Source organism: Neodiprion fabricii, chromosome 2 (genome assembly GCF_021155785.1).
Source record: "Neodiprion fabricii isolate iyNeoFabr1 chromosome 2, iyNeoFabr1.1, whole genome shotgun sequence".
NCBI lineage: Eukaryota > Metazoa > Arthropoda > Insecta > Hymenoptera > Diprionidae > Neodiprion > Neodiprion fabricii.
The window spans coordinates 35,392,619-35,419,119 of record NC_060240.1 but is presented as its reverse complement, the minus strand read 5'-3'; the positions used below and the strand labels follow the sequence as shown (position 1 = coordinate 35,419,119).

The 26,501-nt window shown below is 43.5% G+C and overlaps 1 protein-coding gene and 1 long non-coding RNA gene across 3 annotated transcripts in view; one reads left to right on the top strand and one right to left on the bottom strand.

Moving 5' to 3' along the window:
- The window catches only part of LOC124174993, a 153,190-nt gene extending 132,395 nt beyond the window's left edge, over nucleotides 1–20,795 (bottom strand). The window contains exons 1-2 of the long non-coding RNA XR_006869047.1: nucleotides 20,588–20,795; nucleotides 10,275–10,459 (exon numbers count right to left, since the gene is read on the bottom strand). This is a non-coding gene — a long non-coding RNA (uncharacterized LOC124174993). The remainder of the gene's footprint in view (nucleotides 1–10,274; nucleotides 10,460–20,587) is intronic.
- LOC124174988 (glutamate receptor 1) overlaps nucleotides 1–26,037 on the top strand; it is a 155,672-nt gene extending 129,635 nt beyond the window's left edge. The window contains exons 5-20 of one of the 2 annotated variants that reach the window (XM_046554755.1): nucleotides 5,676–5,808; nucleotides 7,086–7,206; nucleotides 9,560–9,709; nucleotides 10,278–10,499; nucleotides 13,265–13,372; nucleotides 13,949–14,062; nucleotides 14,216–14,336; nucleotides 14,407–14,501; nucleotides 15,641–15,864; nucleotides 16,018–16,230; nucleotides 18,322–18,520; nucleotides 18,658–18,902; nucleotides 19,927–20,173; nucleotides 20,264–20,338; nucleotides 21,188–21,242; nucleotides 22,164–26,037. In XM_046554755.1, the coding sequence (XP_046410711.1) occupies nucleotides 5,676–5,808; nucleotides 7,086–7,206; nucleotides 9,560–9,709; nucleotides 10,278–10,499; nucleotides 13,265–13,372; nucleotides 13,949–14,062; nucleotides 14,216–14,336; nucleotides 14,407–14,501; nucleotides 15,641–15,864; nucleotides 16,018–16,230; nucleotides 18,322–18,520; nucleotides 18,658–18,902; nucleotides 19,927–20,173; nucleotides 20,264–20,338; nucleotides 21,188–21,208 (2,288 nt within the window). In that variant the 3' untranslated portion in view covers nucleotides 21,209–21,242; nucleotides 22,164–26,037. The remainder of the gene's footprint in view (nucleotides 1–5,675; nucleotides 5,809–7,085; nucleotides 7,207–9,559; nucleotides 9,710–10,277; nucleotides 10,500–13,264; nucleotides 13,373–13,948; nucleotides 14,063–14,215; nucleotides 14,337–14,406; nucleotides 14,502–15,640; nucleotides 15,865–16,017; nucleotides 16,231–18,321; nucleotides 18,521–18,657; nucleotides 18,903–19,926; nucleotides 20,174–20,263; nucleotides 20,339–21,187; nucleotides 21,243–22,163) is intronic. The other variant, XM_046554754.1, reaches the window with a different exon arrangement.
- Nucleotides 26,038–26,501: the final 464 nt, after the last annotated feature.

Below are 26,501 nucleotides of genomic sequence, written 5' to 3'. Positions count from 1 at the left end.
CTATACTTTTGACGCTCTGTTGCAGACGATTTGAAAAGTCTGACCAGGAAGCTTGTAAAAAAGCATTAATAATGAACTGCTGGAATCGAATTCACAGTAAAAAGCTCCCGCTTTGCCATTTTTTGATGCGTGTAATGTTGAATATTTTTACGTACCGACGCGTTGGCATGGTTATGGGGTTTCAGGCACTAGACCGAGAAGCCGCAGCCCCCTTCCTACGAGACTCGAACTAAGGGCGGAACAGAGAATTGTTTACAACCCTCGAAACAGAGGGGTGTATATAAACAGGAAGTTATGCAACCGTATTACGCCGAGTTATGTATCAGTCAAGTATGTCGGATATGTTACTCGTAATGGTGCAGTAGATTAGTTGAATAAGATTCGCAAGGACGTCTCGATGCGTAAGAGGTCGCGCGCAGATTGCCCAGTTATCTGATCGCGAGGTAAAATTTTTTCCCGACCCGAATTAGAATTTATACACCATTGAAAATCCGCAGAGTGTAGAGGTACGCTTATAGCTAGCTTAAGAAAGTAATAAGCCAAAGTTCGGTCGATGTCGCGTTACTTTTGAACCTCGAGCTAAATATTCCTAACGATCAAATAAGTGTCCTCAGTGTGGCGCGTGGGTGCAAGGAGATCGGGAGTAACGGTGAAAATGGTCCGCGAGGAGGTCGAAGGGGGGCTGAAAAGGCGGGATCTGAACGTACCGCCGCTCGGGGATGATATACGACCTGAAAATTAATATCAATTTACAACAAAGTTGCGACCATGCCAGAGGCTGGTGCTACAGGCCTGAAGGATGAAGAAGGTTACAGCGGTATAATAATTGGCGAGGCAGGTAGGCTGGTAGGTTGGTAAGAATGTGTCCACCACCTCCGGCGGTGACTTGGAACCTTGAGAATTATTATTTTTTCTTCATGTTCTGATAAACTTGAATGATATTCCGCAAACTCGCACCCTCGAATTAAGTGGAAGTGTAAAAAGAAAAAGAGGGGAAAAAACACTTTTTCACTCGACACAGGCAATTTATCATTTATTACAGAAAAAAAAATTCCCCGTCTCACAGGCGTGCGAGTAATAAGCGAAAAGTTTCTTTTTTTTTTTTTCCTGTCGTTCGAAAAATTTGACGAAAAAACCCACCCTTCATATTGCCACACCTACATCTATTATCTATCAATGGTTTTGCTGTGACGAGCGGCGCAAATGCCATTGCGGGACGAAGGGAAGCACCGGGAAAACGAAAAACGAGCAGTGCCACTAATTAGCACCGCGTTTTGGTGACACGCTCGGACGTAGGAATGTTTGCAGCACGCGGGGCACGAATTAAATGTCACTGAAGTGTAACCACAGACGCATCGACCCTCAACGACACGAGGGGTGATTCACTGACTCTGGATCGCAACACCCCGCCCGCCAGTCTGTATCTACTCCCCGGGAATAGCAGCCTGCCCACGTTTCCCTTCGGGATCATTTTTTCTCTATTTTTCACCTCCCGTTGAAAACTTCCAGCGTCGTTACACTCTCATTGACAAAAGCGGTGACTACATCTCTACGCGGTGTATACGCAGCAGCAGCAAGTTCTTGAATGAAATCTGAACAAGAGTCGTAATAAAAATTCATGACTTATAATATATTTAATTATTCTTGTTCGAAACAACCGAATTCGGTATCGTGGTACGGATGAAAAATCTATTTCCGAACAATTTCACCCTAAGAAGTCATCATTTTTCAAACCCAAGAGACGTTCTTCCTGAATCCACAGTTTTGCTAACTTAATTGATGGTCTGAAATTTCTTCTGGTCATTAGTTTTTCCATAAATTACTTACACGCAGATAAATCTCATTTTCGTATGAAATTTTGTCGAACTTCGCTAACGAGATTGATCAGCCAGTAAAAAATGAATTCTAATACCGTTTGCCATTTTGCACTCCTGGTTTTGTTTGTAGTGAGATTTTTTTTACCTCTCCTGTCTGTTTTCCCTTTTTAGTTGGACGATTATTTTGAGCAAGGATCGGCACCCCCTGTATCATACGGGGCATCCCATTACCAGTTCAATATTTCAGGGTTCTGTGTGTACGTGTTGGTATAGTACCGCGGGTAGCCATCTCCGGTAACCTTCCTTTGTCGTAACTCTCGCAGAGTCCCGGGCTCTGCCGGTGTTACCCACCTATATATATAACGTTATATGTATATATATATATATATATATATATATATGTATAACGATCGTACCGTAACTTGCACCCTTTTGCAGACCTGTAATAATACTGATATACCACGATAACAACATTAATAATAATGGTAGTAGTAATAATAATAGTAACAGCTGCAAGGGACTAAGAGTGATTGTAAGAATAACTCAAGTTATTAATACACCATCGTGCCACCCGTATAAATTCATGTATGATATGAAGACTTGAAGTATTTGAATCTTCATTTCATTCTAGTTCTTATATTTTAACAAGATCTAAATGAAGTTTTTCTTATTATCAATACATCATCGGCCCGGTGAACAACGTATCGATCTGGACGATCGATAACAAAGATGATTTTACTGCTGGAAATTGGCTGTACTCGTACGGAAAAGTCAAGAGGTGAATTATACCGATGATTGAACACTCTATCTGGTCATGAAATGAGCATTAACAAGATCGGGCAATCCGTCAGTTTGAAACCGCGCGACAAGCTGTCACCGCAATAGGATGGAATGATTCCGAACGAATGGCACGACTACACCACATATAATGAAAATAACCACGCTTCGGGGCGAAATTCGTCGACTTCGATGACCCTGAATGCGATAATGAAAGAATAAAGAGAATAAATTGTTCGTTGATCAGGAGAGGATGAGGATTCTGGCCACATCCTTAGAAAATTATCCTGTTTCGTCGTCCAACGTAACAGCATCGGTATAATCCCAGGGTTTAGATACTCGCAATTTCCCGATGGGAAAACACAGCCCTGCAGTTGTTTTATTGCCCGGCGTCTTTTACTGCGGTAACTGTTTAGGGCTGGAGGCCATCCGGAAAAGCGGTAGCCTGCAGAAATCCATTTTCCCCATCCACCCGACAACCCGCCCGACTCGCCGTGTCGCACCCTTCTTATTGTTAATATATAGCGTGACATTATACTTGGAAACAGGCAAATGTAATAGAGTAAAAATTGTGAATTGCGAGTTCTAGGCTTATTGTTGTTTTCGCAAATTCATCCTGAGGTAGCGGGAACCTGGATGGTGATTGCGGGAGGTGAAGTGGGGATTACCCGAATAAAGATCTCGGGAAAAGATCGGAGCGTCAAAGAGCGCGGAACGAGAAGTGCTCGGACGAATGCGAACTGAATATTGATAGAAGGAGGACGACTGTCTGTGTGTATGAGTGTGTCTGCATGTATGGGCATAAATACGCGTGGGCGTATAAACCGATGGTGAAAATTTTAGAGAAATTCTTAACTGCGCCGATAGCTCAGAAATTCCGAATAATTCCTCTGAGCATCGCTACGCGTGAGGAGAATATATACCTGCACATTTCGAGCGGTAATAAGCGCTCGGTCGATCGGGTGGTGAACGTAATCAAATGGCGCACGTGCGTCTTTCACCTCTGAGCAGTTTTATTTTCAATTAATACCACCAAGTCAATTTCAATCTTCTATAAGAGGTCGATAACACTGTTTACCATAAATTTCTCGGTGAAGAAATATTTAGTTTTTTTATTACCGCAGTTTGTAATTTTTTAACAAGAATTGATGTGTAATTATTAATAATACGAGACGGTAGAAGCTACGGTTAAAAAAAAAAAAAGAATCCAACGAAACTTGAACCCTTGACGAAATTGCGCTTATAACGTCGAAGTTGGAATTCTCTAAAATTCTAATCATTGTTAATGGATATTATTTAACAATAATCTGTGTATAAAATTCTAGATCTCTACTTCTGCTAACATATGTTGTTCCGGGTAGTTTCTGCCGTCTACTGACCGCGTAAAGCCGATACGGTAGAGTTTCATGGAGCACCATAGATTCTGGGGGGATTGGAAGGCGTTTCTAGATTTGATACTACCAAATGGCGGTTTCAATAAATCAGGCTCGTTCAACACCGTTTAATTAAAGCAGTGTGCCTACGCTTTGCGGTGTAATGGGTCCTCGGCTTTCAGCACGACCCGAATTCCTGCCCACCGTAGGCACTGCGGCTCCCTCGGGCCGAGCATGCGAGGGTTGTACCGGATTTTGATACGTTCCATTTTTGGAAAGTGAAATTGGGCGAGTAAGTCGGGTTGTAGGTTTAAAACATACATATACGTACGAAAGAATAAATACGCAGCTGGTAATAATACGTGATTTAAATTACGAAGAGAAACTTTCGATAACGTTTTTCAGATTCCGTACGCGAAGGACACTTTCTGAGAGTAAAAAGAGAATTTTTTCAGAAAGAACAGGGGGGTGGTGATTTTTCCTCGCGTCGCCCTATTAATCCCGTTTAATACATGACCTGGCCATCGCTCGTTAAAAATGGATTACTGGTTTTTAAGGTATAAATTTTCGGGGAAATAACCCCCAGCACTCACCCCGCATATTTCACTTCGGTGAATCGTTGCTTTACGGGCAGACCCGGCCTGAGAAATGGACTCGACAGGGATGATGACTTTGTTTGAATAGGTCACTTTGACGGATTCACGTTTCACGTGTGTTTCGAGTCTATGTCAAACATACCTGAATTCTCAGTTGAACCGGAGCCAGAACTGCGACTGAAAGTGTTACGAGTGAAGGATTTGGAGAATTTTGCTCGAGGAAACTTGCTTCTAGACTTGACAGCGTTGTTGTATCAAAGAGCGAACAAAGTAATAAATCATAAATCGGGGGTTCGGAAGGTGCGAAAGTGTCGAATTATTATTAAAATATCAGATATTAGAGTAACTTGTCACGCTTGCGAAACTTTCACGAGCTACTACCTCGTTCCTCTGTATTGAGTCTCAAAATTTTTATGTAACAAGAGAAGTAAAACGGTATCAAAACCATCCCTTAATCAAACACGACAAAGTACCCTCGGATTCGACGGATCAATAATTGGACGATGGATACATTTACGTAGCTGTACTCGCAGCGTGGATGAAAATACCTTCAACGACCCCATCGGTTTGATTATACAGCTCAGCCTCCCGCTTTCATCCATCAGACTGAAATATTTTTACCGTTTCATTTCCATCAACTCCCACTTCAGTCAGTGTGCTACTTTTAGTTTTTCCCATAGATAGCCGAGACCATCACCAAGTGATGATCCATTTTCAACCACTCTGCAAACAGAAGTGAAGCAGGGTAAAACCTAACGAACTAGAATCATTTTCTCTTTGAACATCTGAAATTTGGCAATAATTTTGAATTTCGAATCTGCTCTCTCGAGCCTGGGTGGCCAAGGATGAAAAAGTTCGGCACTGACGAGCGTAATAAAAATTGAAAACCCATTACAAGCATTAACCATTCGCTTTATTTGCGAACGGGGTATTCGCCTGGAATTCGATACGAGTAATTGCCTTCGCAATTTGCCTTTCCCGAATCGTAAAATGCGAAAATAGACAGATTGAATCAATAGCGTCACGCCAACTCTCGGAAGAGAGAACAATAATAATAAACCTAGTCCATCATTATAATTGAACTTACGAGCAATATTCGATCCTTCTTTCAGGTCTCCTGAGACTGCAACAAATATACCAAGGATTGAGGCCAGGCAACGATTCTTTCCAAGTAGAAACGGTAAAGAGGATACAGAACATGTCAGAGGCGATCGATTTCCTTCGAAGTCTCGAGGAATTGAGTAGGTAAGTGAAACACTGATTGCCAAATTGGAATGAGAATACGTTGAGAAAATTGTAATGCTAAATATATTTTTTTTTCAACACAGTAAAAAACAAAACAACTTAAAAAATTCCGTTCGGATTGCGAAACGCTTTGAGATTCAGGATTCGGGTGTAAGGTTATCAAAATACGTACAGACGTATTTTATCTTGTTACAGAGACCTCGCACTTCGTCCTCCCCCAGATTGACCAATTTTTTTTATCAACTCCGCAGCACTTTCGAAACATCCATTGCTAGAAATGAAATTCGCGAAGGTGCAGCGATAGGTACATCAGTTTAAAAGTACTTACAGACGATATTTCTCACTCTCAAATCGAACCTCAATTACTCTTCCCGAAGTATCGAGAATCTCGCGTCGTATGAGAACTTTTTCTACTTTCAATCTTACAAAGACTCTCGGGGAGTAAACACAATCAATAACCGCGCGGCGGTTATTGGCTCGACTTCTCTGAAAATAATAAATCCCTCCCAGCTAGCGGAAAATGATATCTATAAGTCTCCCGACTCCGGAGTGCTCGGATGTGCAAACCTCATTCGCGAGGAGCAACGTCCCCCGAAATATCTGAATTTCGAAAGTTGGATCGCAGGAGGCGGTGGACGCGCTGCGGTATTTCAGTTTCTCGAGAATTTCAACCGCATCTGTCACGGTCCGGTACACCGGCACTTCCATGGGGGCTGCTGCCCCGGGGCTGGTCGGCTAATAACGTATATCTCTCGGACAGTGCGGCACAGGCTGGTTTATTACAGTTTAGAATACGTACCGCGGAGCGGGCGGGCGAACTCGTAGATGACCACGATCGTCCCGCAGTCCCCGAGTTCTGGTCCACCCTTGTTCTCTTGTCACCTTACGCCCCGCGTTGCTCACTGCAAAGTAGACTCCGCTCCGAACCGCAGGATCCTCCAGAGACAAGTTTCTTGCGGTTTTCGAGCTTCGCGAAACCCAGAACGCGCGGCGAGGTTTGCGCCCGAGGCTTTCCTTCTCGGTAGGTACACGTATATATTATATGTTGTACATCCATCCATCTGCGCATAAAACGCGACTACACGCCGGGTACACGTCAAATTTCGGCCAAATTACACAGAGAAAATCTAGTCCCAGGAGTATTGCGGAACGAGATGAACGGAGGTAGCGTCGTCTGACAGTCGCGATTAGCCTTTGCGGTACGGATCGCAGGAATAGCGTGAAGAAAGAAACGATGTCGCTTGTTAATTGGGTTTTTTTTTTATTTTTAATTTCAGATGGAGCAACAAATACGTGGTCCTTGATTGCCCGACCGATATGGCGAAGGACATCGTGGTCAGCCACGTCAGAGACGTAGCCTTGGGAAAGAGGACGTATCACTATCTCCTGAGCGGATTGGTGAGCACTTGCCACGGCTAACGTGCCAAAAGCCGTCGTGCATATTGGCGCGACACCTCGAATTCACAAACGTGCAACACTTTGAGAACTGCAGCGGGATCCCGTAAATTACTAGAAACCACAGAGGACTCGGCGACGTTTCGAACAAATTTAGTATACAGGCGATTACGTACTAAGATTACGGAATTTTAATTACACGCAATTCATGGATCGTGAAGGTTCTCGTTCTCGGTCAGATTCTTTAATTGCGCGTACCGACTCGAGAATTTCGAAAGTCGCTCGAGCGATTCTGGCCGAGGATTCACGGAACGTAAAATACGTCGCTGTACCGCCGTGGGCTTGGCATCGCGACTAATTATCGAATTTATGCAATATTTACCTTGCACGCGATTCAGAGCGCCGGCTTTACCTCCGGTTATTCAGCGCGAATTGCAGCGTGCATACATCGCGTATCCTAATTCAACCAGGCAACCACTGGGACGTAAATGCCCCCGAAGTGTGTCAGTTACTCGGTGTTAATATTGACAGACCGTTAAAACATTAAACATTTTAAGGAAATGAAATCTGTCAACAGCACCAGGCGAATGCAAACATAATTATAAAAGATTTCCCTCTTGCCTTCGCGTTCTCGTTTCACTTCTCATCCACGTTTTCATCCTTGCTCGATCTCTCCCTCTTTTTCACCTGCCCCGTGCACCCGGCATCCACCTCCGTTCGCCTTCGTCCTCGCGCGCCGGGAAAATCGTCGATCCGACAACGCTGGTGTGCGGGGAAAAATATTTACCGTTCCAGTATCAGCCTGCGCTGAAAATGCTGACGTAAATCAAACTGACCAACCACTAGAGCGCAGCGTTTGCACTTTGCACGATCAGGAACTTGATAGGAATCAAGCACGGATGTGTACGAATAACGAAGTAAAGAAGAAAGAAGAAAAATAAGAATGAACGGAAGAAAGTTGGCATGAGTAAACCTGGGGATTTCTTTCCAAAGTTGATCAATAGCTCAACCGCCGTACTTGTCTTATTTTGCAAAGTTTGATTAATACAACGATATACCAGAGTCAATTTTGGCAGACATTGCTTAATATCCGATCTGCTGGAAAATAAATAAAAACGGTGCTAATAAATACCGCGCATATTCTTCTGAATGCTTGTGCAACGTTTTGCAATATAAATTTCACCGCAAGATTGCTCTCTCAGCCAGATTGCTATGTATAAATAATAAAATGCTAACACGACGCAGGATTTCATTGCCTAAAATAACATTTTATTCACGTTTATTTTGTGATGGTCATTCGCACACAGAACGGAATGGCACTTAAGGGTCGGACCGGTACCGTTCAATTTTCGAAAGCAGGGAGAATACAAATCCCATCAGGTTGTAAAACAATTGTACAAAAAACTGAACGAACGATCATTATTCAACGAAATGACTCAGTTATGCCAAATTTACAAGTTGATCGTTGGGATCTTGATGAGTCTATCGGAAAGAATACTACGATAGATAAAATCTTCATGTTTTTTCACTCAGGAGCGATTTTCTCTTGACCCTTTTAGTCGCAGTATTAAGTACCACCTACTTTATATCCATTTTTTTGTATATTTACAGAACTTTTCAACATATTTTTTTGCGGTTCTTTGCTATTTCTGATATTATACTAATTGGTGTTCAATACTTGAGAGTAATTATTGCGATACAATGTAAATTATTATTGTTAGAAACAAATTGATTGAAAAAACTCGTCAAAATTGAAGGCATAATTCATTTCCGAGAAAGTTACCCCTCTACACGTACACATGTTTTAAATAAATTACATGTTTTTAGGGTCACGCATTACGATTCTGAAATCGGATTTTAAAAATTCAACATGGCGGATCCAATCTGGCGGACAGCAGTTTCAAATTCGATTAAATCCGGAGAAAAAACTCTATCCGGGAGTTTTTGGGGTCGCTGATTAGAAATATGAAACAAGATTATGAAAATTTAGTACGGCGAATCCAATCAGCGACCCTGAGAACCCCTGCTTAGAGATTCTTTACCGTATTCGATCAAATTTGATATTTTCGACCACCATATTAGATCCACTATTCGGAATTTTCAAAATCTTATTTCAGATTTGTAACGAGCGACCCCAAAAACCACAGAATATTATCTTTACATAAAAGTTGTCTCGGTAGAATAACGTGTGACTCAAAAGGTTAATTCAAAAGTTGGGGACTCGTCGTAGGTCGGACGTTCCGATTAACTTGTCCGATGCGATCGATAATATCGTAGTCTACACCGAAAAGCGGAAGTTGAGTAGAATTTTCTCGAACCCTGGCTTACGCGGGTTATTCCCTTGTTATGTTATCAGATAATGGACGACCGTTGGGAGAGTGAGGTGATCGAGTACGGGGCGATCAACATCACAGGATTTCGCATCGTGGACGCCACTCGACGCCATGTCAAGGAGTTCCTCTCGAAGCTGGCTACTTCCCAAGGCGCCGGTCGCGAGTCCATTTCCGTACGTACAAAGCGTCTGAGTTGTCTATCTCAAGGTTCGATTTAATTTTCTCGAAAAGTTCCGCCTCGCAGGATTATAAACGTACATACCTAAACTCCTTGGACGTGAAAGGCGAAAGAATGCTTAACCGCTAAAAGCGAATAAATAAATCTCGGTTGTAAAAGTATAAAGTGTCGCAGCGTAGAAACTGCAGAGTTTACTTGTCATTTATCCGTTTTCCGCGATCACGCGTACTCACAATTAGTTTTTTCCTTTAACTTACACCGTTGACAACCCCGCAGAGCGTTGTTTAAATGCCTAAGACAGTCGGACATGAGCTGCTGCATTTGATGTAGGCGAATGGAGTAACCGTCGGTGCGGTAATACCACAAGGGATAATTACTCGACGTGAAAAAAGGAGCGGAGCGCGTGTTTTCATAAAACGAACGGAGCTGTGGAAATTGTTCAATTTAGAAAAAATTATGCGAAGCGCCGCTCATTCGTCGGTTTGACCAGAATTTCCTTTCCGGTCGGTTTCCGTCGTCGTTTGTTCTCCAATGTATTCGAGCAAATAATTCACACTCACCAGGCTCAGGCAGCGCTTATGTACGACGCCGTCTTCGTCCTCGTCGAGGCGTTCAGCAAGATGCTGCGCAAGAAGCCGGATCAGTTCAAGAGCAACGTCAGACGCAACGGCGTATCGGGGAGCGGTCATCAGGCCAACGCGACAAGGGCGCTGGACTGCAACCCTAGCCAGGGATGGGTGACTCCCTGGGAACACGGAGACAAGATTTCGAGGCATCTCAGAAAGGTAATAAATGAACGAGCGACGTGATTTAAAACTGTTCGGGATCTGTGAGAAAGTATTGAAAAAAATGGCGAGTGTGTTTTAGGACTGGAGAAACAATTTAAAAAATCAGCAATAAAATCGGAGATGCGGTATGTATTGTAATAGGTTTTAAACAGGTATGAAAATAAAAGAGAAAATTATTTAAAAAATAAAAAAAAACGAGGATCCACTCTAAATCTTGCGTGAAAATGTTTCAGTTCGGAAACCAGATGTTTTTTTTTTTTCTTGTTTCATGAAAATCCATTTGGGTGATTTTGAGATGGGTTTAACCCCTTGACTGTCAGTGACACACATGTAGGCAGAAAAAAGTCGTGTCACTTTAGTGTCGTGACACATATGTCGGCATTTGAAAAATACATGTTTTTACTACATCCATTTTACTGTGATTTGGTAAATCATCGTTTTTGAGGTCGCTGAATTATAGGATAAATCTATGAAATTTTTTTTCCAACACAAAAGTGTCACGAAAATCTCATTGTCGCCTGACTACTGAGGGGTTATAAATCATAGCATAACGACGAGTGATTAAAAAAATTTGAAAATTTTTACGACAGGTTACGCAGAGGTCGCACTAACGTAAGAAAAATCCTTGGTGAAATTACAAAACTGTCATGGTCAACCGTTTACCGAGTTGGCGTGGAATGCCCCGTATACGTACATTCTTGCGTACGAGGAAGCTGGTGCAAGGGAGCCAGACTGCCGCTCGACTGTTTTATGGCTATAAGACTTGAATTATAGAAAGATATCACGGTTTCCGGTGCACTGTATTATACAACTTCCAGGAAATATATCGCGGGGCCGGAAGTCTTCGACGATATACGTTACGCGAGGCTGTTTCGTCGGGAAGATGCGAGGATCGCTGTTCCGGAGGTGTGTTTCGTAGCTGACGGTATACCAGCGCGATGTCTGCGGCTGACAGTAATTGCGACTTCTTTCAATTCTAACGGAATTCCTAGCCTCTTAGAAACGGCAACTGCCCGCCTGGCTCCGCTATCGTTCTCACCGAAGACCCCTGCTCTCGACTTCCTTGACAACTACCCGATACTCTCATCGGCGTCGCTCCCCGAGGCTTCCAAACTTTTGGATCAGCTTCTCGACGATGTCTAAATGAATTCTAACCGGCTTTCAGGACTCGCACATCACACACGCGCGCCTACACGTACCGCTCCTTTACGCCGTCAAGAAAGTGAAACACGCGCGCGTCGAAACTTCAAGGAGATTCCGTTATCCCAAGTATTTTCTACATCGAGCGAGAATTTGACTCGCCGTACCGTTTGATCCGAACGCCGAGTATTCAGACAACGACAGTCCGTGCAACGAGAGATGAACCGAACGAACTGTTGTGGGGAGATGAAAATAGATCCAGTTTCGCGGCTGACTTCGCGGCGATTCAGGGCGTGGCGAGTCTCCGGCTGAATTCTTTCGGGATCCCTTTGACTCAGGCAAGAAGTACGAGAATTCAGGTTTCTGGATTGAAAAGTTGGAAAATCGAATTCGACGATTCTACAGACCGAAGTGGGTATCCCTCCCCGAACTTAACTGCAAGCCCCTTAGAGAATATTACAAAGTCTCCTCCGATCTGCCGCCTAAACTTTTACCGGCGAAACGATCCGAATTTTCTTATCAACGATTCTCTGCCGATACGTTGGATAGGGTAGGTAGAGGTATGCACACCTTTTGAAATAAATTTGAAGTTTGGGACGAAAAGTTTAGGCAAAGCGAGAGAGAAATTTTGGGGAGTTCGTGCTGCATCTCGAGACCTCTTTCTGTCCAACCGCGATATGTCAATAATCACCGAAACGCCCTGACTTCCATCTTCGTTCTCAGCTCCTCGACTTGGCGTACGAGTAATTAAGGCTAGTGCTTAAGTGCTAGAGAGTTCGGTTCCTGCCGGGCCCAAGTGGAGCGAAACAAGGTGCGGGCTGGCAGCCGTTGCCTGCCAACCAACAAAGCGGCGGCCTGCCTTGCTCTTCCCCAAGTTGACGTGACTAGCCCCCGGTCGGAACGCCCGTCTTTCACCGTGGTCTCTCGCGCTCTCTTGCCCTCTCCTATTTCTATTCTCTTAAGCCGTTTCGAGAGAGATCTGGTCGAAATCAGTTCCAGCCAACTTGAGCGGTCGCGTTACTTGTAGTAATTTGGGTTCGGTTTTGCTGGAACGAAACCGCGTTGCGGTTCAACGTTCGGTACTTCCACTTATGGAAATTGAAACTGCCTGGAAATCCGATAAATATGTTACACCTTCAATCCGCAAGTTTAACGGCAGAATTACGGTAAGCCACGAAACAATGTGACAAGGTGTATCCGTTGCACGTGCATCTGGTGCTTTCAAAAAATACAACTGCAACGGGAATCATCGTTGAGCAATTTAATAAAATTGGTTAATTCTTGTGACGATCAATTAAATCCCGACGCTTATTAACCGTCGGAAAGTTCAGGCGTATCCCGAAGCTCCTAAGATTAATGTTTTTAGTTTTGGGGTAGAGACGTCTTCTTGGTACAGCCCTAACGAGGCGACGTCAAACTTACGACGTTAGTAAACTTAGGCTCGACTTGTGTCACATGGCGCGTGAATAATCTGTGTATAAAACGTTTTTGGTTCGAGCATATTTCGCCGTAATTAGGAACCAATGAAACCCGACAACATCGCCAAGACAAAACGTGTTCTCGATTACAGTTTCCAACGAGCAGTCCCGAGTATAATTGTCAATGACAAACTGTATTTCCAGGTCGAGATCGAGGGTCTGACGGGGGAAATTCGGTTCAACGACGATGGCCGCCGGCAGAACTACACCCTCCACGTTGTCGAAATGACCGTAAATAGCGCGATGGTCAAGGTGAGTTATAATAATCGCGGAAGCAGTTAGGGCTGACTAAGTGTGAGGCGGAGGGAAACTTTTTTCACTCCAATACATTGCACGGCTCGAGGAGGAGCGAGAGAGGAAGCGAAAAAAGCTCGGACAGGGGATGAAATATTCTACTTTCTGAGTTGGGTAAAACCGTCAAAGTTCACCAGATAGGGTTTATAAATGAGGTACACGCAGTCCGACTGACAACTGCAAGAAATACTACAACGGGTCCGGTCCACACGGGCTTACGATATTTCTGCGATATTTTGCCGTATCGCAGCTGGCTCAGCGATTCCTCGCACACAGCCTTATACCTAGACTATCGGGTGCGGGTCTGTAATACCTTGTAGAATTGCAGCGGCCATTTCGATAGGTGAATAATTGACGACCCCGGCGATTCGGGATTCGAACAGGAACGGCCGGCACCACGCCGTGCTTCCACGGAATCCCTGTCCGATCAATTCTTCGCAACACTTTTTTCTACTTCTCTCTCTCTCTCTCTCTCTCGCTTCTGCGGTGGGCCTGATAAGCAATTAACAAAATCCGCGCGTCTTATGCTTCGAGGTTGCCGAATGGACCGACGAGGCTGGGTTCCAGCCGATAGCGGCGAAGTACGTGAGACTTCGACCCCAGTCGGAGATCGAAAAGAACAGGACGTACATCGTGACAACGATCGTGGTGCGTATAATTCGAGGGTTTTGACCCCTGATTGATGGCGCCCTTTGACGCTGGGGGGGCTGGACGACCATCGGTCATATCCCGAGAGATAAATGTAGTATTTTCGTAATACAGGAGCAGGAAAAGCCTTGAAGTTTTGATACTCGATTGCAGGAGGAGCCGTACATCATGCTGCGGAAACCGGAACCGGGCGAAACGCTAACCGGAAATAACCGATTTGAAGGCTACTGCAAAGATCTCGCAGATCTGATAGCGAAGAAGCTCGACATAACTTGTGAGTATTGTACGATGATCGATCACTCCGACACCGCAGTGCGTCACGTGTCTCTCATTCAAATTTATAGACGAACTGCGCATCGTCAAGGACGGCAAATACGGGACAGAAAATCCGGACGTTAACGGTGGCTGGGACGGAATGGTCGGCGAACTGATTCGAAAGGTCGGTACATCGAACTCCAGAATCTTTGAATCACCGGTCGTACACGTCGCTAATAATGTCAAAGCAACTTTGCGAGCGAATTACTGAATTAATTGACAGCTGACTCGGGCCTTTGGCGGTAATCAAAATGAGCTCGCTAGAGCGCGCAATTAATTACAAATATAACTTCAATTAAATACAGGGATCGCGCTCGGCCACGTCTACGGCCGAATCGTCAAGTGCTGTACGAGAGTGAATCTAAACGGTTGCGTAATTTTTTCGTTTAAAAAGCAGGTGGTGTCATTTCGACAAGAGTATATTTTAATATTGTTTACGAGGACGCTGCCCGTTGCGAAAGAATTTTGTTTCGTAACATGGTCAGCGGGAACCTCGTTGTGCGAACTCGCGAAAGGATTTTCTACGCGGTACCCGTTGCTAAGCTACGCTTGCACCGGGTAGCTCTGCGATTATCGACCATGAACGTGGATAACAAAGGCTCTGCTTTGCCGTCCAAGCCTCAAAGCTTCTTCCCTGGCTCGTCGCCAGAGAGCTTCGAGCTTTCGGAACCGCGCACCCCTGCTGGCAGATTCGGCAATCCGCAAGCTGACTCCGACGGTAAGAGGTTCGAGTCCGAATCCGTTGAACAGGTTGAAACGAATTAGACGAGCGAATTGAATCGAATGATGAGGGTGAATGTGCTGGTGAATTTTTCACTCAAATATTCGACCCCGTGTATAACGGTTCTTATACACCTGTTATAACCGTCGACTTCGAATAAAAGCGAGCTAAAGGTCAAAGGTAAAGGCAATGAGAGGCTCTCGAAGAAGCGGCGCGACTGCGTATGATGTAAATTTATTCAATTCCCTTCTCTAATTACTTATAAGAACAGAGATGCTGAGCCTTGCCGTTTTCTGCGATTCTATTCTACGCTCAAGAAGTCTTGTTCTTCTGCCCTCTTTCACTCTACGTGTTATTATAGCCGCGCTGCGTTGGTTTATAAGTTGAGAGAGGAAAACAGGGACGAATTAATGCCGGGCAAGCCATCGTAAGGTGCTTATTAAGAAAGGAGAAAGATATTACTCCTTGACGAAGTACGTGCTTAGTGGACGCGATTTCCGGTCAGGTCAACTTTAAAGTAATCTTGAAATTCATCCTTTCAGGAAGCGGATATCGCCATCGCCTCGATGACAATAACATCGGAACGGGAACGCGTCATCGACTTCACAAAGCCCTTTATGTCCTTGGGTATCAGCATCATGATAAAGAAGCCGATAAAACAGAAACCTGGCGTATTCAGTTTCCTCAATCCTCTCAGCAAGGAGATTTGGGTCTGCGTCATATTCTCTTACATCGGGGTTTCCATCGTCCTCTTCATAGTCTCAAGGTGACTAATGGAGGTCGTTACAGATGAAATTATTTCCACTTTTAGATAACGGAGTTCACCCCGTTTAACATCTCTTTCTGACTCGGAAAATACGCACATTTCATTCTTCTCCTTTGTGTTAAACGATGAATGTAACGGGATGAATCTTCCCAGGTTCTCGCCATACGAATGGAGGCTCCTTCAAATCAACGGTGGAAATGACCCAATGGCAGGGGCAAGAGGAGATCCTGGACTTCCGCATCCTCACGCCCCTCACGGTTCCCCTCACACGCCACATTCCAGCATGGCGAACGACTTCAGCATTCTCAATAGCCTGTGGTTCTCCTTAGGCGCATTTATGCAACAGGGCTGCGACATTTCACCGAGGTGAGTAAGCTGCGGCATTTTTTTTCTCTTTGCCTAACCGGATGCACAAAAGGCTGAAGAGCTTTCGAGCTACGATTCATACAATTCATACATTTCACTACCGGTTGTACCTGCGTGTGTTTGGCGAAGACTGAGTAGATCGAAGGCATTGCCGCGGAGAGGGTGAAAGGTTAGCTTTCTCATTTCTTTCGAGTGGAATATTTTACCCGTTAATTAGTAGAGTTCAAAAACATCGCGGCGCTTTTGCAACTTGAACAACTTGAATGCCTTTGTGCGAGACAAGAGGAGCGTATTATACAGAGGGAACACTCTAATAGTATTAATTGGCTGGTAGGCAAGCAACGGGTCAATGAGGAAAACTAAAACCAGAAAGAGCCTTCAGCGGTACTTTGAGAATTTATACGCGGCTTATAGCTTTCCGCAAAAAGCATTTCTTGTCGATCCAGTCATCATCAATAATGCAACTAAAACTTGACAAGGAACAGCAAATATTTCAATTTTCAATTCTTTGCCAACTGCTAAAAGAGAGACCTAATAATTTACGCATGTTTCAACATGGCAATATTAAAGCTCAACGGACAACCACTCGCCTCGGAAAACTCAATTAATAAGTCAGCCCTTTGAAACCGTTCGCCAGAGAGGAGACGAATAGCCGCTGCAAAGATTCCCCCCCCCCCCCCCCCCCCTCCGGGTCCGATGCTCCCCTCATCGCCGGTACGTTGCGAATCCTGGGAAAATCGACCCGCGCTTAGGACCAAACTATAATCTCAAGTAATCTAATTAGACTGGTTATTACATTAGCAGTTCATGATTACCAGGAGAACTTATGTAAATTAAGGGTTGGCGTGGCTGCCTGACCACCGTTAAAATTCTGCAGTGCCGCACCCGTACGGCTGCTACAAGGTGATTCAAGGTTTATTTGCGCCTGACGTTATTGCGACTCACTCGCAAACTTAGGCCAACGATTCCCTATATCAGCGAAAATAATTTGTACACCCAACGTGTTTCCAGAGCGAGACTGAATCGGGGAGTGGAATACGGCGGTTTAAATCAGCGCGAAACCTTTCCAAGGTCGAATTTTTGCCGGCTAATTTACATTTTGGCCGTTTGCATTTCCCGCCGCGGCAGTTTCTTGATTAATGAGTAAAAACGTTCGTGGTTTCGATATGAATTGCAGATTTTTCGTAGCCTTCTTTGTTGAAACGAAATGTAATGCGAAATGTCCGCAATACATACAGTAACGAGCAGGTCATTTTCTTCTTCTCGATATTTCTTACACATTCGATTTAGGTATTTGCATTTCTTCAACTACACCTTCGCGTGCGTAAGTGTGGCCGGATTCCCGTAACGCGCAATAAAATATAGGTCTGAAACAGCCGATGTCGCTTTTTACGAGAAATCGACAATTTATTCACGGTCGTTCGCTTGGCCTCACTTCGTGGAATGCCAATTTATATGCCTGACTCTTCGTTTTATGGTAGGTCTCATGACAAATTCTTCTATAAACCTCTCTGATTAAGAACCAAAAACACGGTAATCACCGGCAAAAATAATCCTATTACTTCTACCGCTTTCATTAATCGTTCCATACTTTGAAAACAAGCATAAATTGTATCTATGGACAATCGTATCATGTATTTAGGATTCGATTTCTCAGCAAGTTTAACGATCGTTTGAAACTGGCCCTCGAATCCTGTCCCTAGACACGATGCATCGTTGCTGCACTGAACTGCATGTTAATTCAAGTACTAAAACCACGAGTAGGTCACGATATGAGGCTTGAGTCTTGAATCCGAATGCGAAGTAAACGAGACTATAACCATTTCTCGGCTGGTATAACAAAGATACAAATTGTTGTATTCAATTATGATAGTCAAAGAATTTCCAACCCTTCTTTCTGCTGCTTAACCTACAGGCTAGGAATATAGATGCAGATATTGGCACACCCGTCACTCCGATGCCGGAGACGGATACTTCAAAAAAGAAACATGAAACGAATCGATGCGAACCTAAAGTGGACAATTACCGTAGTCACAAATTACACAATCTTTCTCTGCATCTCAGGCACATCGAACACTGGTTTTGTTCCAGGTCAATTTCGGGACGGATCGTTGGAAGCGTTTGGTGGTTTTTCACCTTGATACTGATATCATCGTACACTGCAAACTTGGCGGCGTTTCTGACCGTCGAGAGGATGGTGGCGCCGATAAACTCCCCGGAGGACCTCGCTTCCCAAACCGAAGTCCAATACGGCACACTCTCCCACGGATCAACCTGGGACTTTTTCAGGGTAAGGAAATTAACCGGCTGTGTGTTTGTGCCTTTTCTTGTTCGCGCAGCAGCCTCGCAAAATCGATTGCCAAGTCCCCGAAGGGCCACGCGGCTCGGCACTGCTAAAGCGAAATTCACCCCGTTGTACGCCCGCAGAGGTCGCAGATCACCCTCTACAGCAAAATGTGGGAGTTCATGAACTCGCGGAAACACGTCTTCGTCAAAACGTACGACGAGGGCATCAGGAGGGTGAGAACGAGCAAGGGAAAATACGCGCTGCTGATCGAGAGTCCGAAGAACGAGTACATCAACGAGCGAGAGCCCTGCGACACAATGAAGGTGGGGAGAAACCTCGACGCGAAGGGTTTCGGGGTTGCAACGCCCCTCGGTTCTCCTTTGAAGTAAGTATTGAGTTTTGGCCACTATTTCATCCCCGGAGGAAAGGCACGACTTCATCTTCGGTGAATTTCTTCCTCGCCATGCTCGCGGTCTCTCGATAATGGTATAACGAGTTCCGTGATTTACTACCAAAGTTTTCCCCACTCTGTTCAGGAAATCCATCAGGATTTGGGAAATGTGCGCGCACCGTAACATCACTTGCGTTTCTTGCCTCCCAGCGACTTTTAAACTTCATATTACGTATCCGCGTCGAAATTACACTGTAGCACACCTACGTCAGACCGCGGTCGACTTCGGTTGAGTAATTAAAAGGTGGCTTTTTGCTTCCTCGACAACGCGCATCGCCGGCAATTAGCATAGAAATTTATCGCGCCACTCTTTCCAAGCTATTACCCCCGAGTACTTCCCCGTCCAAGGATCGGTCACCGCTTCACGCTGCACACTTGCGCGATGTTTTCTCCTCGACCAAAAACCTCTATTCGCGCGATGAACTCTTCAGCTCATTGTCAGTTTCGGTTGAAACGCCCGCCACTCGACGTTAATGCATTTTGTTTATCTGCCGTTAATCCGGTGTGAAATTTTCTCGCACTTTGGCACTCGAGCAAAGAGGGAGAGGAGAAATGGAAGTGCCAGTCAAACCGCAAGGAAAAAGAGAGGAACGGAGAGAGGGATCCGCGTTTGTCGGTAGTTTGGAACCGAGGTTCGAGACGTCGTTCTTCCAACCCATCGCACCTCGCTTCCCTGCCGGCGGTGGTTTTCCTCAGGCGTCGTCTTGCTTCTCGTTCTTCTTGTCGCCCGCTGATGAGCTTCCCTCTTTTTTTCCTCTCTCTCTCTCCTCAAGGACTAAGTAATTTCTTGGACACCGCGTCGTTTAGTCCCGGTTCACGGTAGATAAGCCAGCGAATGAACCGCGGCAAATTACACCGTCAAATCTCGATCGTTCCGTGCTTGTTTCTCCTCCTCTCACAATTTCGCCGAGCACACACGCGACGTTCCGATTTTAAACTCCGTGTCTCCTTCCCGCAGGGACAGCATCAATCTCGCGGTCCTGTCGCTGAAGGAAAACGGCGAGCTGACCAAGCTGACCAACCGATGGTGGTACGACCGGACGGAGTGCAGACACGGGGACAAGCAGGACGCCTCGAGGAACGAGTTGTCGCTGAGCAACGTCGCCGGGATATTCTACATCCTGATAGGAGGCCTCCTGGTCGCCCTCGCCGTCGCTCTTCTAGAATTTTGCTACAAATCGCACACCGAGGCGACCAGAGCAAAGGTGCGGTCATTCGTTAAAAAGATCGCAGAGATTGCGGGCGACGTTACCGCCCAGCCGATTAACCTTCTCACCGTCGATCTTTCCTTGCAGATTCCCTTGTCGGACGCGATGAAAGCAAAAGCTAGACTGACGATCGGCGGCGGTCGTGACTTCGACAACGGACGGGTATGTATAAAGAGTCGTCGATACGTAACGCTTACACAACTGTCCACAAACATTTGTATAATGTATATCTATATATCTCTATCTTACTCTGTCACGCAAATGTATAATCGTTGTATACAGTACTCACGGACACACGGACACGCAAACATATTTGGGATTTGAGGAGTAGCTTTTTAGTTCAGTGTCGAATCGACGTGTCGAGAGTAGGTATATTAGTTTGGCAAACTTCAACTGGGCAATAATACTTACTTGCAAGCTCTCGGCGATCTGCGAAGATCGCTTGTCTGAAGTAAACTCCGCACACACCAAACTACTGATACCACGGACAGCTGTCGGTAGGAGGTTGAGTCGGTGAGGGTTCGCCTCGCTGCAGAATGCTTGCGCAAGCGACGCGATCTCGGGCCACGGTCAAATACTGCAGATGCTAGTTCTTCGTTGGGAAATGGTCCGACGACTGATACCTGTTGGTGAAAAAATAAAAAATAATAGATTGCCTTTAACTGTGCGGAAGAAAGCTTTCTACCGTTTAATTTTCAACAGCCGACCGATTGGCCGTCCGACTCAACTTCATAGAACACGCTTGGCATGCAATTTATAGCAGCAGTACGTTTAACGTCCCGATATAATTTCAGTTAAGGTTTGTTCGAACTGTTTGTTTCATTCGATTGTAAAAAATACATATATTGCATATCTAGGTATATTATACATCTACTCTACAAACAGATAAATAATAAATGGCTGTGCGAACGGCTGGCTGGGTGTTGCGTTTCAGTGATATGTTCGTTATCGTTTTTATACGGGAGACGTGTAGCATTTCGCATTTCGTTTCTATTTTGTTTTTGTCTCTAGTGGTACGGACTGCAGAGTTAGACGGAGGATGCATGCGCCTATCCCGGGACCATATGTGAGTACTCTCACCCTTAATTATCCCTCATTCATTCTGCTTTCGTATTAAAAGAACATTTTACTTTCGTCATTTCGCAACAGCGACTCGTTTTATCTCTCAGCTCAGACCCTCCACTTGATTTCTCTAATATTCCAGGTCGTTAGATTCTCTTTACTTTATTTCAACACGACTTTCGTCTCCTTTTCACTACTATATTTACTCCCGCTTCAGACCCGAATCCTTATCTTCGTCCCACAAATTTACGTTACAATTTTTAGGCTCATCATTTTTCACGAAGCATCCGATTGCCTGCTTGCCTGCGTTCATATAGTTGAAAACGAGAGGCATGTGGCTTTAGAAATTTACCGTTTCACGCGCAACGTATACATGTTCGTTGATTGAAACTTCAGTATAACCGCAATCACGCAAGTTGACGCGTCAATCGATGTTTACATTGCATGAGCCTTGGTACAAATTCAAAGTACGATGTACTTGCATTAAACATATGCCTATAATATAATATATACATATTACATATACCAATACGTTGTTGCGCTTGTTTTCTTTTTTCTGTATAATTGTAAATATACCTTTTAGAATTATTCGCAGTCACGTCAAGAAGAAAAACTATGAAAACCGAACGTCAAACCCAGCATCAGTGCTGTAAATAATTATCAATTTGCTTATAGATAATACCACATGTTCCTTGGCATTATTCATTCAATAGTCAGATATCCGAGAATGATGTAATTTTTTTTTGGTATCCTATTGACGCAAACCGACGTATCGGACCGCATATTCCATCCTCGAGAATTTCCAACTAACGTTCGTTGAAAAAATAGAAAAAAAAAATAAATAAATAAATAAATAAACAAATAATTAAGCCTTAAAGACAGAAGTAGCTAAAGAAAATGTTAAAAATGGCAATTATTTTTCCAGTACTACGCGCCAGCGAATGCGATTGGCAATGCCGAGAGCGACCAGGTGCACAGCAATACTCACACGCAGGTTTAGATTCGTCCGACGCAACGCGATTTACACCCCCAGCCCCACCCCCGCCCCCGCCGCCACCACCGCCGCCGCCTCCGCCGCCCCCAGCAAAGCCGAGCAGAAGCGTAACGTTTGCTGAACCACCGCCGAAGAGCCCGAAGCCAAGACGCAGGGCGAGTATGGCTGCCCTGGAAATGGCCGTGCCCTGGATGCCTGCGCCCCAAGGCCCCCGGACCGGCGGCACTTCCGGTTCGAACAGAAAGCCGGAATACGTAACTTGAGAGGCAGAAGCCGGTTCCAGCGGTGGAAACTTGGCCCGAATCACGTGCGCGTCACGTGTATCATTCAACGCATTCGGTAAATCAGAGGACTATTTTTTTATTCTCAGTGCGGGAAGGTGGAACGTTGTTCCATTGGCTTGCGATGAAAATCGATCGTTTGACGCGTTGGTTGTTAGAAATTTAAACTCGACTTTTAACGCACTGAGAATAACCATTCCCGTACGGTCGTTCAATGAAATGCGTAAACGTTTCTACGTACTTAATAATAATGATAATAATAATAAATATGTATATAACTCTAAGAAAATGAAAAATTTAAATCATAACCAGTAACGCGACGATTGAGGAAAGTGACGATGACGATGATGATTAACCGGACGACACGCTTATCGTATATTGATGATGGTCCTGGGGTGGGTGCATGTGCAACAAACAACACAAATCTATAATTCGATAATATATATTGACTGCCATCTCGCTGACGACGAAGTACGACGCTCTGCAGTTATGCGAAGATATATATTTAATAAATATTATATATATATATATATATATATATATAAATTATTAAATAATAATGAGGAGAAAAGTAAAACTCTCTACTGGTGGTGACGAAAAAACGATCGAACAATCGGGTGCCACTTACGCCGAGTCGAATATTGTTCTGTACATTTGTCGACTTGAATGCGGAATAAGAAAAAAGGAGAAGAGACAAAGAAAAAAAAAAAAAATACCAAAACAACCAACTACTACAATATTATACATACAAATAAACATACACTGTATTGTGTGAGCCGGTGAAAGTTTATCGTGCAAGTGTGAAATTATATATTATATATGCATATATACTATATACATGTTAATCCTGTACGAGTGACTGAAAGCCCGCAGATGGCCGAATGAGTATGTGAATTTTTAATTGTAACTATAATCGTAAGGGTGCACGAGACGAGCGCATGAATCACGCGGCCGCAATTATTTATTGCAAATAAAAAATTTGGAGAAAAAGTACACGGAATAAAAGGATAAAAATAGAATAATAAATAAATAAAGTAAAGTAAAACATTGTCGGAATAATTATATTCGTATATGATTATGTATCGTGTTTCTGAGTAAAAGAGAAAAGAGAGAGAGAGAGAGAGAGAGAGCGTGATGGAAATGTTGACAAACCTATGAGTTAATTGTGTGAGTTTACCGTATAAATATATTCCTTATAAGTATAATAACGATTTGCGCCGATCACTGAAGGCTGACCCTCCGTTACTGCGGTTTCCGGAATTGAAAACCCTGAAGAAATAATCCCTCGCCCATCGAGTCCCTCCAGCGGTTTTTGCTGACTAATGACCAAACCAATTTCAGTTAGGTCTCGCGGCCCATAATCCGAACGGTATTTGTAAGATTACCCATTTCTTCACCGATACAATCTTATTACAGCCTCGTCCGAAGGCTTTACGCGTCTGAAATTGGTGCGGAGCACAACGATTTACAATCGAGATCATCGACCGTCGTATCGGTAAATAAATACCTCGTTTTCTCAATGCTGGAAACCCTTTTCTTATATGGTCAGCCCAGTGCGAGCCTTGTCTGTAATTAATATAGTGGCCCGAAAAAAAAAAAAATACGTGCCAAAGGGCGATACGAGAGGCTTTGCCTGATATTACGAGGAAGTTCGACGACTCAATTGACTAGGAATCGCCATGCAAAAAAGGAAGTAATAAACGATGTCGAAACGCTCTGTATTATAGTACACGTGTTCATTTTCACGTAATATCAAACTAGGCCGTATTTAAGAATCCGATGCAAGCGTAACGTGTACAGCAATTAGTGGCACACGCGGATTGGTGCGGATAAAAATTAAACACTTTGGCATAAAATATGGCCAAGTTTGTTCGTTTGATTTCTCGATGCATCATTCCACATTCGTTCGTTCCGATTTGAATTCACTCATCCTTTTTTGTGTATACGTTAGGGTGTTCGAGAAAAAAATAACTTACGATTTTCAGCCGTGGCACTCCGTAACAAGTTTTTTTTTTACATCAAAAGAAAGATTCTGTGAAAAGATGAGCGTTCTACGTTATTGGAAGATCGCGCTCATTTGATTTATCCCACGATCCATAAAACGACAATGTATCATCCGTGAATCTTAGTCTCCTGAAATAAAAGTTCATATTGAATTATAACGATTTTATGAGACTGAATTAATAATGAAAAAATCGTCAGATACACTTCTTGAACGTCGACTGAAGACTTGATATTATAAGTGTCGGTATCCTTTTTGACGTAAATTGATATTGCGATTGATGTAAGCGATAAAAAGAAATTTATTTACAATACTTCGTAAGTTTAAAAAATGTATGAAAGTGAAAAATCAACTGAGCGCGACCTTCCATATAACGTGGAACGCTCATCTCTTCACAAAATTTTTCTTGTAATCCGAATGAACTTTTTAGGGGCGCCATGGTGGAAAATCGCAAATTACTTTTTCTCAAACACCCTGGTATACATATAATAATACATGTGTATATGTATAGATATTTTAAGCACCGCTGCGTGCGCCACGCTGTACACAATCCATATTAATATCATATCGTCAGTTTTTACTTACATAATTATTGAAAATAAAAAATATATATATATATATATATATATATATATATATATATAAATATTATACTATTAAACACAATAAATAAGTTTAAAATAAAATCAATAATAAATAATGAATATGGTGCGAAGCGTTGCAGTTAAGTAACGCGGAGATAAGACTACGTTGCTACAATGTTGACCCAGTGTGATTATTCTATTGTACTTATAATACTTCAGCAACCAAAAAAAAAAAAAGAAAAATGATTAAAATATGACTAAACGATAATGTTTCACTATCTAATATTCTCACCGGGCGTTGTTAAGTTTGCGAGTATAATTATTACCATTATATACCGATTATAATTTTTTTCCCCTACAATCCTTGATACAATTTACATTGCAGCAAGTACTGATTTCGCAGCGTTTTTAAAGGCTTGAATTGATTCTTCTTACTTTGATATTTAAAAAGATTTCGTTGCAATGTATTGTAGATTACAATAAATCAGCCACTGCGGCAAGCTTTACGTTTCCTGGTTTTTAATATAGTATTGAAATAGAACAATAAATAAAATAAAAGTAATAAATATGGAAAACCTACAAGTCCGAATCAAAACTCAACATAACTTAAATTGAACAATATTAATAAAAATGTTATTATAAAAAAATCAAAGAGGAAAAAAAAAAAAGGAAAATTGCAGAATCATAAAAGAAAGCAGTTTTAAACCAGCGTCTTCCAGTCGCCGCCGCCACCCGGTATACGAATAACGAGCAAATGAACAAAACACGTACCTACACAATGTTGCAAGGTGCGGCAAATCGTACGAATCCACGATACCCGGCACCTGCACTCAACACAAACTCTTTCCTCACCCGCGTTTCGCAATGAGATACATACAACTATAATTATGTAAAACGATGTAAGCCAAATAAAATTTGCATAAATACACGATCGTTTATTTAAGTGTATCACAAGGCGTATCGATTGATTCACCTGCCAGTTCCCACTTCCCCGGCAGCCGCGGCTGTCGAAATGTCAACTTTAGGTTGTTCGACTGACAGCATTGACAACTGGTCTTTGAATATGCACACGCGAAAGGAGCGAGAAACTCGTTTGAGGGTAACGTCATATTCTGACCAACGAAATGGGTACGCTATCTGATTGTGAGATATCGCGCGATAAGGAAACGGAGAAAGGGACAAAGTAGAAGCAGCGAATTTCGTCGTTGTGTACGAGTATGAGTTTACAGCAATGCGTAACAGGCGGACAGGAATGGTTTTGCGTGAGCGTGTTCAAGAATCCGAATATGATACGTAATCGCGTGCTGTGGAAGAAATCTGATGTAAAGGGATGTATACCCGGTAGTTAACGTGGTAGGAAATAAAAATGGTAAATATATACGGAACGGAGTAGAATTATGCG